The 14636-nt window shown below is 49.1% G+C and overlaps 1 protein-coding gene across 8 annotated transcripts in view; it reads left to right on the forward strand.

Moving 5' to 3' along the window:
• Positions 1-14636, forward strand: part of ANK1 (ankyrin 1) — a 69777-nt gene continuing 55141 nt past the window's right edge. For 2 of the 8 annotated variants that reach the window (XM_049830578.1, XM_049830577.1), the window contains exon 1: positions 4-290. In XM_049830578.1, the coding sequence (XP_049686535.1) occupies positions 165-290 (126 nt within the window). In that variant the 5' untranslated portion in view covers positions 4-164. Of the gene's footprint in view, positions 291-14636 lie in introns of all 8 variants that reach the window. The other 6 variants (XM_049830581.1, XM_049830576.1, XM_049830585.1 and 3 more) reach the window with 6 other exon arrangements.

Genomic DNA, 14636 nt, shown 5'->3' on the forward strand with positions numbered 1-14636 from the left:
GGGCTTGCTGACTGCTTTCTATTTTCCTCTCATTACTGGTTTCACGCTCATCTGGGTCGACAGCATTTTGAGCTAGGGGAAGGGACTTTCTTGGCCGGGAATTGGAGGGTGCTGCGTGGAAAGTGCAGGTGTGAGCTCTGGAGGGAACTGCAGTCTGACCGGCCATGGCTCAAGCAGCTAAGCAGCTGAAGAAAATCAAAGATATTGAGGCTCAGGCTCTGCAGGAGCAGAAGGAGAAGGAAGAATCTAACCGCAAGCGCAGGAACCGCTCTCGGGACCGCAAGAAAAAGGTCAGTGGCACTGGGGCAAGCAGCCCTATATCCAGATGCCTGTGCTCGTGGCAGTGAGTGCTATTTGTGTTTGGGGAGGGGGGAGATGGCAGAGGGGCAGTCTGGTCCCCGTACAAATCTATGCGCAGTCAGCACGAGAAACAGCCTGCCAAACAGAGGACAACTTTCGGGGCCAGGAATCTGCTGTTTGCCCTGATGGCTTAGGGAGGGGAGGTAAAAAAAAGCCGGGTGAAGGGAGAAAGGAGGCGAGGGGTTTGTCAAGGCAGCTAAAGAGACTCGCTCAGCTGAGTAACAGATTTGATCTCCAAGATAAAATTGCTGGCTTCTAGCTTCATGCAGTTTCCCAGAGTTGCTCCGTGTCTGCAGAGCAAAGGGTCGAGAGACCCCCAGCCCTTTCTCTAGTGAAGGAGCAGTTTTGATGTCCGCTCCGTGCCCTGCTTGATCTCTGCCAGAACACTGCAACCAGGGTACAGCAGGAGCAGACCACTAACCGAGAAAGCGGTTTTGTGCAGGGGACGGTGAGCTCTGCTGCTGCTTAGGGCAGGCTGTATTTGGGAGCGGGACACAGGTCATCCCTCCCACCAAAGGCATGTTACTTGCTGGCAGCAAGTGAGTGGGGGGTCAGAAGCAAGAAGAAGTGTCTTTCCCCTCTGCCGACACCAACATGCTGGAGCCTTGGGTCTGCCAGCTGAGCCAAGCCGTAGCTCCTCTCTGGAAAGTCACTGCCAGTTTTTTTCTTGCCGCCACTCCAGGAGCAGGCATGTTTCTAAGATAGCTTTGCTGCCCCTTGAAGACCTCTTGAACTGAATGTTCTTCTCACAGCAGGGCCTGAGGGTGTATGTGCTATGCACCAATGCAGAGAGGCGGTGAGGAGAGAGGTGAAACCAAGGGTAATCAAGGATATACGTGAGGGGAAGTTGCAATACAGGGAAGTCTTAGGTGGGCTTCTCCTCTGCCTTTAGCAAAAGTCTTGGAGGCTTCTGCGTGCCCCCTCTGAGCAACAGCCTCACAGCAGAGCTCTACTGCTTGGAGCATCCCAATAGCTGCGCCCTGAGAGTCCTGAGAAGAGTCTTGTGAGATGCTGGGGACAGGCACCGCCAACCAGCCCTCGAGCTTTTGTTGTTCCTGCCACGCTGCTGGACAACTGCCGGTTCAGGCTGTCTAGGCTAGTCCTGAACACTGGAATTCCTAGATTTCATTCATCCCTGTTTCTGGTGAAGGCTTACTGCGTGAGTCTTTGAGAAAACCATCCTCTTCCCTTCTGCCCCCCTGCCCTGCCCAAAGCACAGTGTACACGGGTCTTGGGGAGGGCTCGGGAGATCCAAAGATACCTGCAAAGTGTCTGGACTTCCTCACGTGGAAGGTACTAGAGAGGGCACCTTCTCGCCAGCTCCTTGTGAGAGGCCCGAGTTGCACTTGCTGCCAAGACACGCTGTGACGCAGGCGAGGGAGCTGGAGAAGCGCGCTGGAAGGGGTCTGCTTCCCTGGGATGGGATCTGCTTCCCATACAGCGACCAAGGAGCCTTTTGTAGCACACCGTTTGGGGCTGTCACAGCGCGGGGGGCGCTGAGCAAGGGCTCCTTGCAGAAATCGGCAGGGCTCTGGCGTGCTGAGGAGGAGTTCATCTTCAGCTATCCCTTCCCGAGCGGTGAATCCAGAGAAGGCGCTGGCAAGGGAGGCTTGCCTGCCTCTCCGCTCGGTGACTGCGGTCAGGGTGGGCACAGCCCCTGCTCACCCTCCTGTTCCTCTTGGGACGAAAGCTGGGTGTAAGGATATTTGCTTTTCTTAATGCCAGGGCAGCCCAGGAGGGGTCTGCGCCTGCAGAGAGCAGCTAATTAGGGGACGATCGGTGGACACGCTTAGGACAGATGTGAAGTCTGCAGACGGCAGCTAGGAAGTTGGCTGTGGGGTCTTTCGGCTGCCGCACTGCCGTGTCAGATGCTGCCTTCTTCAACGATAACGGCTAACTGTGTGCAGGCCCAAGGCTTTTCCCTGCAGAGCCTCTTTTACTCGAGGCTGACGGAGCAGCTTGTCTCTTAGGTTGCCAGAAGGCTCTAAAGGGGTTCTGGTGTGAAGAACCACCAAACCAAGAGATTTTGCTCTTGGGCGAGCTCTCTCTTCTTATCCCCTGCCCCCAAAGCCTGAGGGTCTCTAGTGGTAGTGGTTTACCGCACAAGTCTCCTTGGGGCCAAGCTGAGGGCTACCAGAATGCGTTGGGAGTTTCTCCTTCTGTTTCGCTGCAGCAGTTGTGGGGGTTTAATCCGTGTTAGCCTGGGTGTCTGTTAGCACGCTGTGTGCATGGGACTCGTGTCATGTCTATGCAAAAGTCCCCTCTTACGAAAGGCTCCTGCACTGGCCACCGAAATGGACTGAACCCACCGTTGTGTCACCGGGTCCTTCTGCTCCTCCACCTGGGCTTGCCTGTTGTCTCTTGCTTCATATACAGATCCAGGCTCTTTCGGGCAGAGGCTGTTTATTTGCTCTGCCTTTGTACCGTGCAGTGGATCAGTGTCTTGATTTATGACTGAGCCCACCATGCACTGCTGCAATGCAAGTTGTTAGTAGAGGGGTAACCTATGATCCAAGGAAGCGCTAGCGTGGCTCGAAGCAGCGGAGATGGCCAGAGGAAGGAGGTGACAGCCCCAGAACAAGTTTCCTCTCATCCCATGCAAGCTGATGTTATGTCTTGGGGCGTGAGAGCTTTGTATCCGTTAGTCTTTCTAGCTGTTTTTGTGTGGTTGTGCGTGTGCCGTGAAATGCACGGTTGAATCCTGTGAAAACTTTGTGTCCTGTGATACCTGGAGGCAGTGAGTTGTGCTAATTAACGCTGTGTTGCCCAAAACCCTTCTCCTTGGACTGTGATTATATTTGTTGTTTTTTAGTTTCCATGACAATTTCTTGGCTTTTGTATTAACTGCATGTAACTAGCACCTGATTGACCTTGTACTGGCTGTTTTTGTGTTGCGTGCCTCTCATTTGTCTCTCAGCACAGGGACAGTCCAGGTGTATAACCTCGTTGCTCCTCCAGTATTTCCTGCTCCCAACCTTTGTAACTCAGCCGATGAGAGCCGATGTTTCGTTTGACAGGGGCTGCATCAAGGATTTAAGGAGTGGGGTCTTGTCACTCTCCCTTGCTCTCCGTGCAGCCTAGCCACACTTGTGTTTTGGGCCGAGCTGTCCATTAAACAGCCAGACGTGTCCTGAAGATTGCTCCTGCTCCGTGGGCTCTGCAGCATGGCTGGAGGTTGCCTCAGTCTGAGGATGACCCCAGGGAGCAAGGTTTCAATAGTCATGCCCGTTCCCACGTTTCGTGTAAGTCCTGAGTTGTGAGGAATTATGAGGTCTAGCATAATGTGTTGGTGACTTTTCAGGGTGCCGTGCAGACAGGCAGGTGTGACAGAGAGCAGCCCTTGAGCAAAGGAGAGTGTGAATTGAATAAGAGAAGTTCACTGCCATTAGAGAATTTGCCAAGCGTCATCTGGGTTGGCTTCCTGCTATTCCTGCCGCAGTATCCTAGCCTCAAATCTCTCATTTTTGCTTAGACGGCCAGTTCACAGGGGACCAGAGCCACTCAGTTACAGCTGCTGGGCTGCATGTGGAGTGTCTGATGTGGCCAGCTGCCCTGACAGGCAAGTGGTGACGGACAGTAGCAATAGCTGTGCTTTGGATGCAGCTATCTGTCTTTTTTTTTTTTTTTTTTTTTTTTTTTGTGTGGTTCTGGGAAGTAATGATAGTCAGGAATGCTTCCTTCCTTTCACTGCAGGTGTGCTGTGGTCAGGCTACCTCGAGAGGCAGAAAGCCCTCCCTTGGAAGTCACGCACTTGAAAGACACATTCCTGCCTTCTGCAGGATTAGTGGGGAGCAGCACAACACATTGTGAGAATGTGACGTTTTGATGCAATCGGTGAGGCAGGTCTGTAACTCGTTATGTGAACACACTGTTATCGAGTCCTTTTAGAGTCGCATGTGGCTTGTTGTTGTGGTTATATATGAAAGGTAGAAAATGGACCAAATCCCTTTCTGGGAATTCTGAAAGCATCAGCAGAGTTCACCAAGCAGGTTGTTAGAAAGGGCCCAAAATGTCTAACCCCCAAACTGGGGCCCAGAATACTTGGCTCGCCCTTTGTTTCAAACACGTATCTACAAGCAACTTGCATCTGTATCAAGTGCCCCCAAGACAGGTTGCTATAGGTGCCTGCAGTGCCTTGCAGCCTGACAAGCTTTGACTGAGACTAATAAATAAAAAGTTAATACTTTTATGAAAATCATCCTTCCTATTGAAGTATACTTATTCTGGTACCAAATATCCTGCCAAACATGAAGAGGGGCAGAGACCTTCATCTGAGGAGTACGAAGAGGCAGATACCAGCTGCGCTCCTCATTTGGCAGGTGGGCATGTGGGATTCATGGAGCAGGAAGCTGGAACTTCTAAAACATCTATGACAAGAGTGCTATGCAGCAAATAAGACCAACAGCACTTCAGTAACAGCAGCAATGCTAATAATGTCCAAAGAACTCCTCAAGTGCACATGTGAGAGCATGTGCAGTCTGTCTGCAGCATAACTGTGGCCACTGGATTAAATAACAATCTAACCAAAAGCTCAGAAGGAAATTCGTATGATAATTGCTGTCAATGTTTAAATGACAAATTATTAGCATGAAAGATGTGATACATCCTCTCAGTAAATTCAGAGTAAGTTTTGCTTGGACATCTAAGGAATAGAGGACAAGGCTGACTGAATTTACCACTTTTTTTTCTTTTTTTTCTTCTTTTTTTTTGGGGAGGGGGGTGGTAATGAGGAACAGACTGCTCTTCTCTTTCTACTCCTGTCTAGTTTCTTTGTCTTGCAAGTGTCCAAGGGTAAGACAGTCTCTTGTTATGGATTTGCAGAGCATCTCACACAGTGCAGTCTTGAATGGTAAAAGAAAATGATTCCTAGTAAGAAACTCTCTGCATAAAACTCCTTGCCTTTTTTCTAGTTGTCCATTTCCTGGAAACAGCACACAGACCAGTTTGAGGGTTCATGACTCTCCCCGGTATAGGCTGGCACCCATGCTTGGTGCAGCATTTCTTCTGCACACTGCAGCAAGAAATATTTTAGTGCTCGCTATTACACACCGAAATACATCCCAGCGGGAGTGTCTGGGAGGGTGCTTCAGAGAAGGGAGACAAGGAATTTTTGAGAAAGGGTTTGAAATAGGTGGGAAAGAGAGAGAGAGAGGTGTTTCTGTTTGGCAGGAACTGTGGCAGAGAAAGCTCTTCCACCAGCTAGAATGAAATGGTGGGAAAGGGCAAAGGGAGCACAGAGGATTGAATGACCCCATTTGTATTCTCAAGCGTGGATAAGGAATAAATGCGAACATAACTGGCTGACATCAACTGTCAGAAGAAACTCCAAGCTGATGTGTGTGAGGTGATTTGGGAGAGGGGCTAGATCCCGGATGGGCAGCTCTGAGAAGATTAAGGCGATGTGGAGGATGCTAATGAGAATGCTTTTGCATGAAAGAAATTGTGCATGCTTAGGAAGCTAGGGAAATGTGGGAAGTAGAACAAGTCAAGTAGGGTTTGGAACAACAGCCACAAGCTCAATCAGACAGAGGAGCAATTAGAGGTGATCCCTTAGTAGGACAATCGAACGGTCACATCAGGTGACCATGCTTCTGCTTGTTGCGTGACAAGCAAAAGTGCTCACTCACCTGCTGTTCACTGGTGAGCTGTATCAGGGTGGAACTGAAGTCCAGGCTTAGGATCCCTGAGATGGAAAATCCAGACGCCTCTGTCAGAATTATGCAATAAGGACGCGAGAAACCGGGGTGAGAAATCACTGGTGGAGTGCTGCCAAGGAGAAGCCACTGGGGCTAAGTGGCTTTCGTCCCTTCCAAGGGCTGTCACTAAGCAGCAGCCTTCAGCTTGCAGTGGGTTTAGAGGGGCTGCGGAGAAGAGAGTGATGGACAGAAGGAGGGCAAAGGATTTCAGCAGACCTGGGCTGCAGGTGGCTCAGAACCTCCCCATGATAACTGGACTTCCGAGCCCTGTTATGTATTCCTCCCATGGATATCTGGCTTGGTACAGTTGCTGGATTGGGCTACCTGGATTCTTGCATTCAGTGGCAGAAGATCTGCCAAAGATGTGACATGGCTGTCAGCCACCCAGGGCTTCGCTGGCTGCTGGGAGCTGTGTTGGTATCTAACCTGCAAGCCGGAGCTCATCAGCAAGAGAAAGGACCATGCCACATGCAGAATCCCAGAGCACAAAGCTGCCTTGCCTCCTTTCTCTGCCTGCTCCTAGAGCAACAGTTCCAGCTGCAGCTTCTGTTGTCTCCCACTGCAAGTTTTGTCGGTTCCACCGGCCAAAACTCCTCCTGCGTCTCCTTGCATTGCGACAGCAATGACTATGTAGGCACCTTCCCTGAGAAGTTAACCAGCTTGTGGTGTGGCACAGCGTTGAAGAAGGCACCCTTAGGACCACGTGAGATCAGCACTAGGTGACACCGTGAGGACACCGGGTGCTCCAGCTATTGGCAGCAGCTCTTTGCAGCCAGGATTGGGTGTCTGGACTCCAGTACTCTGTCTGAGGCACTTTTTCTGCAAAGGAATTGGTATCTGCTGCCTGGAAGGTGATGGCACTGTGCAGTGGCAGCGAGAAGGGGCATGGGATATCAGGACAGCCAAAGCCTTTGAGGCTCAAGGAAGCCCTGGCTTTTACCACTCTGAACGTAACCAGAGGGACAGCGTAGACAAAGAATTAAACTGTGTGATTAGGAATGGGCTCAATCGTTAGCTATCTAGCTATTATGCAGGCTTTCAAAAGGATTTTGCAAATCAAAGGGCCATCCTAAATCTTTCTGTGCATTGTGTGTGTGTTAGATTCAAAGCAGCAGTACGGAGTTGAATCTTTCCTGCTGTAAATGCCCAGTGTGTAAAGCTGGGAAGGTGTTTTGTATACACAGCTGCTGGTAAATTGGGGCAAAGCATGAGCTCCTTTACAGGTGATCCAGTGCACTCAGGAATGGAGCAATTGCAGAGGATTTGCACCCCACCTCTGCCCAGTGTGCCAGCGTGGAACCGCTTTGTGTGACTACAAGGTAACTGTGACCCTCCAAGCTCTGTCAAGGTTGTTGGGGAAGCAAGTCCCATCAGGATTTGGGGAGGATTACGTCAGCTGGCTGCACTGTCAGGAGATTCAGACCTCTGATTCATAGAAGCTTAATAAATATTTAGTTCTTGCTTTAGGCTGGGTTGGGAAGTACAGGGGCTGTGTGTGATGATGACTTCCTCCGATGCTGTTTATCTGACCTGCCACTGGAGTCCTGTACAAATGGAAATGCAGTCAGGATTAAAAAAAAATAAAAATCAGTGCCATGCTATATTGTACTGCTCTGCTGTCTGAGGCCTGTAAGGGGGCATTTTTCTCACAACCCACTAAGGTTTCCATTCCATCTCTCTCTGTGTCTCTCTGGTATGCAGTCAGCAGGAAGAAGAAGCTGTTTCAAACTTACCTTTGACTAAACTCTGTCCAATTTCATTCACCGCTGCTCACAATCACCCTCTAGCATTTTTCTATTAGGTTGCAATGCAGCATGCACTGGTTATAATGGGAGCATCTGTGCTCCCAGCATTTGCATTTTCTTTCCAGTGTTTGCATTAAGTATGGGGGAGGGATGGCAGAGGACAGTGCACGGCGTATCTGTGTGCAGGAAAGAAAATGGCAGCGCAGAAATTACACTGATCTCAACGTTCCTTCGCCGTGGGGAGGTAACAGGAGTTTCTGGACGAGCACGGTTTGTTGCAATGGGCACAGACCAAGAGCTCTCTCAGATGGCCCAATTAGAAAAATCAGAACATTTATATGGTAGCAGTTCCTCTCTGGTGTTTACCTTTTTCTGCTTTCACTGTCTGCCTTGCCCTTTGCAGGATGTGGTGCCAAGAGAGCCGAGTCTCTCCGATGATGTGAGCTAATATATAATGAACCGTGTTTGACTTGGGAAGTCCATCCCTTTCCCGGTAAATAGTTGTCCACAAATACTAAAGTCAGCTGTAAGTGAAGAACAGCGTGTACGGTACTTCGCTAAGCAAGGCATTTTCGAGCCTGTGCCTGTGTCCTTTCCTGACATTTCCAGGCGGGAGGGAAATGCAGCGCCGTGATGGGAGGAGGAGTGGCTGGCGGGTAGAACATGAGCAGAATACAGGCATCTGGATGCGAGGGATGTCAGGTCAGAGCCGACCCCGCTGCTGCAGGGACTCGCTGATGAGGGAAGAGGCACTGAGGGGAAGCTGGTGCCATTCTGCACTGCTGCTCTGCAGGCTTTTCAATTATTTAGCTAATAACGGCATCCATGTGTGTTCGGTAAGCCCACCGGTTATCAAGGTACTGGAATGAGGCGAGCAACGTTTGAAGCCTTGTGGCACTCAGAAATCTGTTTCGGAAGCAAGTTCTCTCAAACCGTGCCCTATCCTCAGCGCCTCGTCCCTCGGCCGAGGTGTCTGCCCAAGCAGGGGACTTGCTGTGTACTGGGAGCGAGCCCTGTTTAGAGCAAGCGCCTTCAGGAGGATAAGAAGCAGAGGACAGTGCCCTGTGTGAAAGTCCCGTGGCTGATAGCCTCTGGGGCTCGGTTTCTTCATGGTAGGAAGGCGCCTGTAGTGTGCCGAAGCTGAGGTGCAGCAAGCTAGATCTGAGCTCAAAGGAAAGCAGCTTTACAGAGTGCTAAAATTAGAAGTTTAGTCTGAATTATGCTAATTTGTTTTAATTGTCTAAGTATGTCAAGGTTCTTCGGAAATGTACCCTCTGCGCTGGTCTGGAAAGGTGCGGCATCACTGGGGGCGTAATGGAAGGATGGGTCAAGGATTGCAGAGATTTCTGGGTCCCCTGCCCTACTTATATCTGTTTAGCAGTCCTCACCTCCAACTCTCAAAATGCCATGAGGGTACGTTCTGAAAATGTTAGCCCTGGATTGGATAGACCAGCCTTGTTGAAATCTTAGATCAGTAGAGAGAAGCCTCCTGGGTGCAGGGAAGTTCCTGACACCTCTCTATAAGGGGACCGCTCAGTACGGCAAAACCATCCGAAAATTCACATTTCCTTTCACAGCTGAACTATGTCATGTTTTGAGCCACAACGCTGCAAACAGCAGCAAAATTCAAGCTCTCTTCCTATTTGCAAACCAAATCTTGCTGACTGGGTGAAACATTAAGCCAGAGCCATACATTTCTGGGTAGGGGCTGCAAATGTAGGGGACTATGTTAAATCTACGGCTTCAAAATGTTGCAGCCTCAGTGAAAAATCTACAGCAGAAACAAAGCAGCAGGTATTCACCGAAGTGTCTTGGGAGGCGGAGGGAGAGAATGCAGCAGCAGGAGAGCATTTAGAAAACAGACGAGGTTTCTATATTTATACAGAGATGAGGAAAGATGGAGAGAGGGTGCGCACGCGCGTGTGTTTGTGTGTGTGTGTGTGTGTGTGCGCGCGCCTATGTGCCCAGGCCACTGAGAAGACTCCTGTTTAAGCAAAAAGGTACTGCAGCAAGACAACAAGCAGAAATGAAGGCTATGGTCCTTCACCGCACTGTGGTGACAGGACTTTTCAGGGCTTGTAGGGTGCATTCATGTGCATATGTTGGACCATTTTAAATGGGAAATGCAGATAAGAGAGCGCTGAAATCCTTTGCAGAGTATAAACTGTGTTAGATTTTTAACCATCTGATGGTCTCTGCAAAGGTAAAATAAATATTTTCATGTTTTTACAGTGTCATTTGTCTAGAAAACTAAGCCTTCCAGATAATCTGCAGGAAACGCATAGTGTACTCAGAGTCCATTTAGTTCTGTCATGATGCCATGCCTGGAATGGGGAGCATTGTGTCTTTCCCAGGACTTGCTGATTACAGCACATAGCAAAGAGTAAGATAAATGCTATGAGAATGTGCTGTTTTGGTGGGTGAGACAGACAGGTGTGGGGTGAGCTAAGGACAGTTTCAGCTTTAACAGTGTATTTCCCGACTTGCCCAGAGCATCTCTGAAGACAGGAAAAATGCTTCCCCTTTCTGTGTATGCCCCCGTGAGCACTGGGCAGATATCCGACTGCTTGTCACAGGCAGCAAAGACCCTGACCTATCAGTGTGATTGCTCCATCTAGATCTCAGTCCAGTTCTACCCCCACGTCATCTGGCACTTTCACGGACCTTGAGGCAGTACAGACAGACGCCTGGCACCCTCATGCACTGGATGGGATGTGCTCTGAGGGTCTGTCATCTATTTTAAGGGACATACTGGCAAAGAGAAGAGGGTAGTGACTGTGCTGTCACCTTCCAGGGACTAAGCTGTCCGCTCAGCTCTCTGATCAACTGAACCAGCCTGTGGTCACACAGGGTCTCAGAGCCTTGCCTTGGGCGAGTGTTGTGGGAAACGCTGTGCTAGGCTTTCCAAGCGTTTGACCCTTCCACCTCCAAACGCGCTGCTGTTAAACTCAGTGTCTTCTCAGATACTTCAGCAGCTTGCTCCCTTTCCTCCGTCCCCAGCTGCAGGCACTGCCTGTCAGACCTGAGACCTGTGTCCTAGCACGCACACGTCGCTGTGCTCGGAGAAACTGTTCTGCTGAGCAGCAGATGCTACTTTCTTCCATAGCCCAGCTGTAAGTTGTCGTTTACAGGTTCGCTGTTGTGAACGGCACTCAGGGACTTTTAAATCTCTTGTGCAAACACGGAGGGTCCTGGGCAATTTCATAAGGCATGTATCATCAACCTGCTAGCTCCTCTCATCTAGCAGCCTTCTGGGTAACGTGCTGGTGAGGTTCTTGGGGTGAGATTGTCGTGCTGTTTCCTGGAGTATGCCCTGGCCATCCTGCTGAAGCTACTGTAGTCTGCTTTGCCGCGTGCCTGGTCTCTCTGACTTAGGAGTTTGCAAAGAAAGAGATTCTTGCGCTGGTGCTTTGGATGGACATTGAACATGACTGGCTTTGCTGTTGGAACTGGAGAGTCCGAAACAAGCCAGTCCCTTTTTCTCCATTGTTCTCTATAATCTTTTAAAACCCAAGTTAAGCTGGTGTTACCAGCATGTGGAAAGATTCGGAAACTACCAGCCTTTTTTAACACCACGTATTAGTTGGCTGGGAGAAGCAAAATCTTAACATGTGACATACCGAAACTGTGAAAATATATTGCAACACAAGGCAAATTCTTACAAGTCAGTTGTCCCTCTTTTCGCAGGTGTCACGCAAGCTGTAGTGATGGAGCAGAGAAATGGCTGCTTTGGGCTGTACCTTGCTTCTACTGGATAGCATCTGTCAGAGCTATAGGCAGAGATGGCAACCAAGCTCTTTCTTCCTTTCATCTGAATGGGGAGGGGAGAGAGTAAAAGGGATCTTCCTTTGGTCTGCCTGGGAATCAGCTGTACTCTGTTGATGACTGAAGTGTGAGCTTTTAGTGTGTGCTGTAATCATATGTGTGTGTAATCAGCACACCTCTTCCTTTTCTAGGTTCTTACTCTGCTATTTGAATCAATGGTGTTCTATAGTAAATTATGGCCATGGATTTGGTTATAGGAGTAAATAGTGTGTTCTTCAATAAGGTGCTAAACTTCAATAATCCAGTGTTCTTGACTTGTGAATCTCTGCATGGAGTCTCTCTTGTTTTGGGGTATTGGGGTTTTTGTCTTTCTTTCCTTCTTTCCCTTTTCCCTTTTCCCTTTTCCCTTTCCCTTTCCCCTTCCCCTTTCCCTTTCTCTTTTCTTTTTTCCCTTTTCCCTTTCCTTTTTCCCTTTTCCCTTTTCCCTTTTCCCTTTCCTTTTTCCCTTTCCCTTTCCCTTTCCCTTCCTTCCCCCTTCCTTCCGCCCCTCCATTTGCCTGGTGGATGAAAGTACTCAAGCTGGCAGTGGACATGGTGAGTGGATTGTGGGGTGGTGGTGTGCTAGAGAGTTCTCGGAAAGGGAAAACTTACCTAATTGGCTTTTACTGCTTTGGGAAGCGTTATGGTTCTACTTCCCACCTTTGATGCTGAAACAGAAATTATATCTGTGGGCCACTGTCTTTGGCATGGGGATATTTCAGCTCTAGGAGATGCCTGCATGGGGTCTGTATTTGGCCTGCAGGCTCTAATTTTCTAAGCTTTTTCATTCTTCAGCTCTTTTCCTGGCAAAATCATCTCAGCCCACAGTGACAGTAGATTCGGTCCAAGCAAGAATTGCTCAGCGGAGCATGGCATGGCAGCTCTCTTTACACGCAGCTTGGACGTGCCACCGCACTGATGCATAGCAATGTGCTCCTGTTAAAGAGCAACACGATGGTCAGCAGGCTGACCCCCTTTCTGTAAGCGCTTGGGAAAACGCTCCCTGTCAAGCCCACTGTCAAATGGCTGCGGAGCTGAGATTGCAGTAAGAGGAGCTGCAGTATCATAGGACAAAAGTGTAAAATATCTGCTGCCCACCAGTACCGTATCAGCAAAACTGCTTCTCAAAACTTGTGAACTCACCCCCACCAACGGTGAGATACGCCTCTCGGACCTGCCAGAGGAGTTCTCTGAGGCCAGCAGCGGCTCAATAAGGCATAGACAAGATCACCCTCTCTCCTTCCAAAATGCCAGGCAGCAGCATTCAGTGTCTCCTGACACCGTTTCAGCAGGGATCAGCAGCACCTCCTCATGGGGCCTCTCAACACCCTACGTGGCACCTCCGTCAGCAGCAGCAGAGGGGTCACGAGAGGGACGTTTATTCTGCCTTTCTTGTACTGCCACAGACACCGTGGGTAAATTGCAGATATTTGGGCAGAGGAGCTGGCATCTTTCACTAATTCACTTTGCTTTAATGTCGTGCTTTAGAGCTAAGAGTACTGTGAGGACACCTGGAGCAAGCTGATCCAGAGGCTCTGCTCACAGCTGCAGTAGAGAAGCAACTCTCCTATGAAGCTTGGAGATAAGGTCCATGCACTGGGAAGGGGCATTGCGTATCGGGAGTTTTAGTCTGAACAGACTTTGTCTCTGCAGAGGTGGTGCGTTTGGTCCATTTTGCTGGAAATAAATGTAGCATTGCACACAGAGGAGCAGAATGGAGGGTGCCCAGTAATAACATATGAACCTGTAGTTTTTTCTTGACAGAAAGAGTCTGTTGTAACATACTGGGAGAAAAAAAAGAGCTCAGCAAAGGAGGAAGCGTCAGAGTTTCCTTTATTGTTCTTGTGAGGTTTCTGGAAAAAAACCAAGCAAAGCAGGTAACGTGCTTTTTATCCTCCTTCTGGAGCTGCAGCCACTGCAGTTGCCTCCCCCCTGCCCCAAGCTGTCTGCTGTTTACTGCCAAGCTTTGCCAGCAGGTTACTGGGATAATGTTAGGCTTGTTTAATGATGAAAAGTGCCTGGAAAATATGCATATATGATTTTTATGTTTAAATTAAAAAAGGTAACTGACATGCCAGTGATTTGATTGGGAGCTGCCAGGAAACAACAGAGTCTCAAGGAATCTCTTTGGGTGCCCAACCATGAAAACAAAGATTTAATTTTGGCTTTGTTTTTGAAGACCAGCATGAACAAACATGCTGTTTGGAGGATGTTGTGCCTCTGAAGAGGCACTAAAGGTTGCAGAGAGGTAGGACAACAGGCTACAATGCTGGAGGCTTCCAGCAGGCCCCCATTCCAAAAACATGGTCAGCAGGTAATGCAGCAAAGCAGCTGTAATGAAACTGGTGTGCTCTCATGTCTCTGCCACAGTGGGCATCCTGGCCAAAACATGCTTCTTAACCTCTGCCTGCTGGCAGGTGGAAATGGGTCGTCTTTTCTTTTGAAAAGATCTTGAGGAAGCCAAAAGAGGAAATAATGAATAGGATTTTCTTTACTGTTTAATTCCATTCACGGGCATGCACAGCCGGAGTATTCACTGTAAAGCGGGAATTTAGACTCCCCCTATACTCCAAGAAGTTAAAAGGAGGAAATCTAAAGGTTTTAGGTAGAACTGCCTTTGTAAGCCTGGCATCCAGCATCCTCTATAATTGCTGTCAAAGATCCTGTGACGCTTTTCCCAAGAAAATGTGTGTGCATGTACACATGTGCACGTGTGTGGACTGACTCCTCTGTTCAGCCAAAATCTTTCTCAGGTAATGGCATTCTGCTTCCTTCAAATCCTTTGTTTCTCCAGCTCCTGGAGTTCTCTGTAGCATTTCTGTGACCTGCTGAAGGCTGCCTCCTCTTACTCTGGGTGTGGGGAACACTAGTTTAGTAAGACAGCGAATGGAACTTTGCAATTGTGGAGTAGGCTGAGTCTTGAAATGGAAGTGGTGAGAATGACAGAGTGCTGGACATAGATGCTCTCTCTGTAGAAGACTACTTCAGGTTTCTGTGCTTCGTATTGTAAAGCAAATTCTCTCCGAAGCCT

The sequence above is a fragment of the Accipiter gentilis genome, chromosome 28 (genome assembly GCF_929443795.1).
Source record: "Accipiter gentilis chromosome 28, bAccGen1.1, whole genome shotgun sequence".
Taxonomy (NCBI): Eukaryota; Metazoa; Chordata; class Aves; order Accipitriformes; family Accipitridae; genus Astur; species Astur gentilis.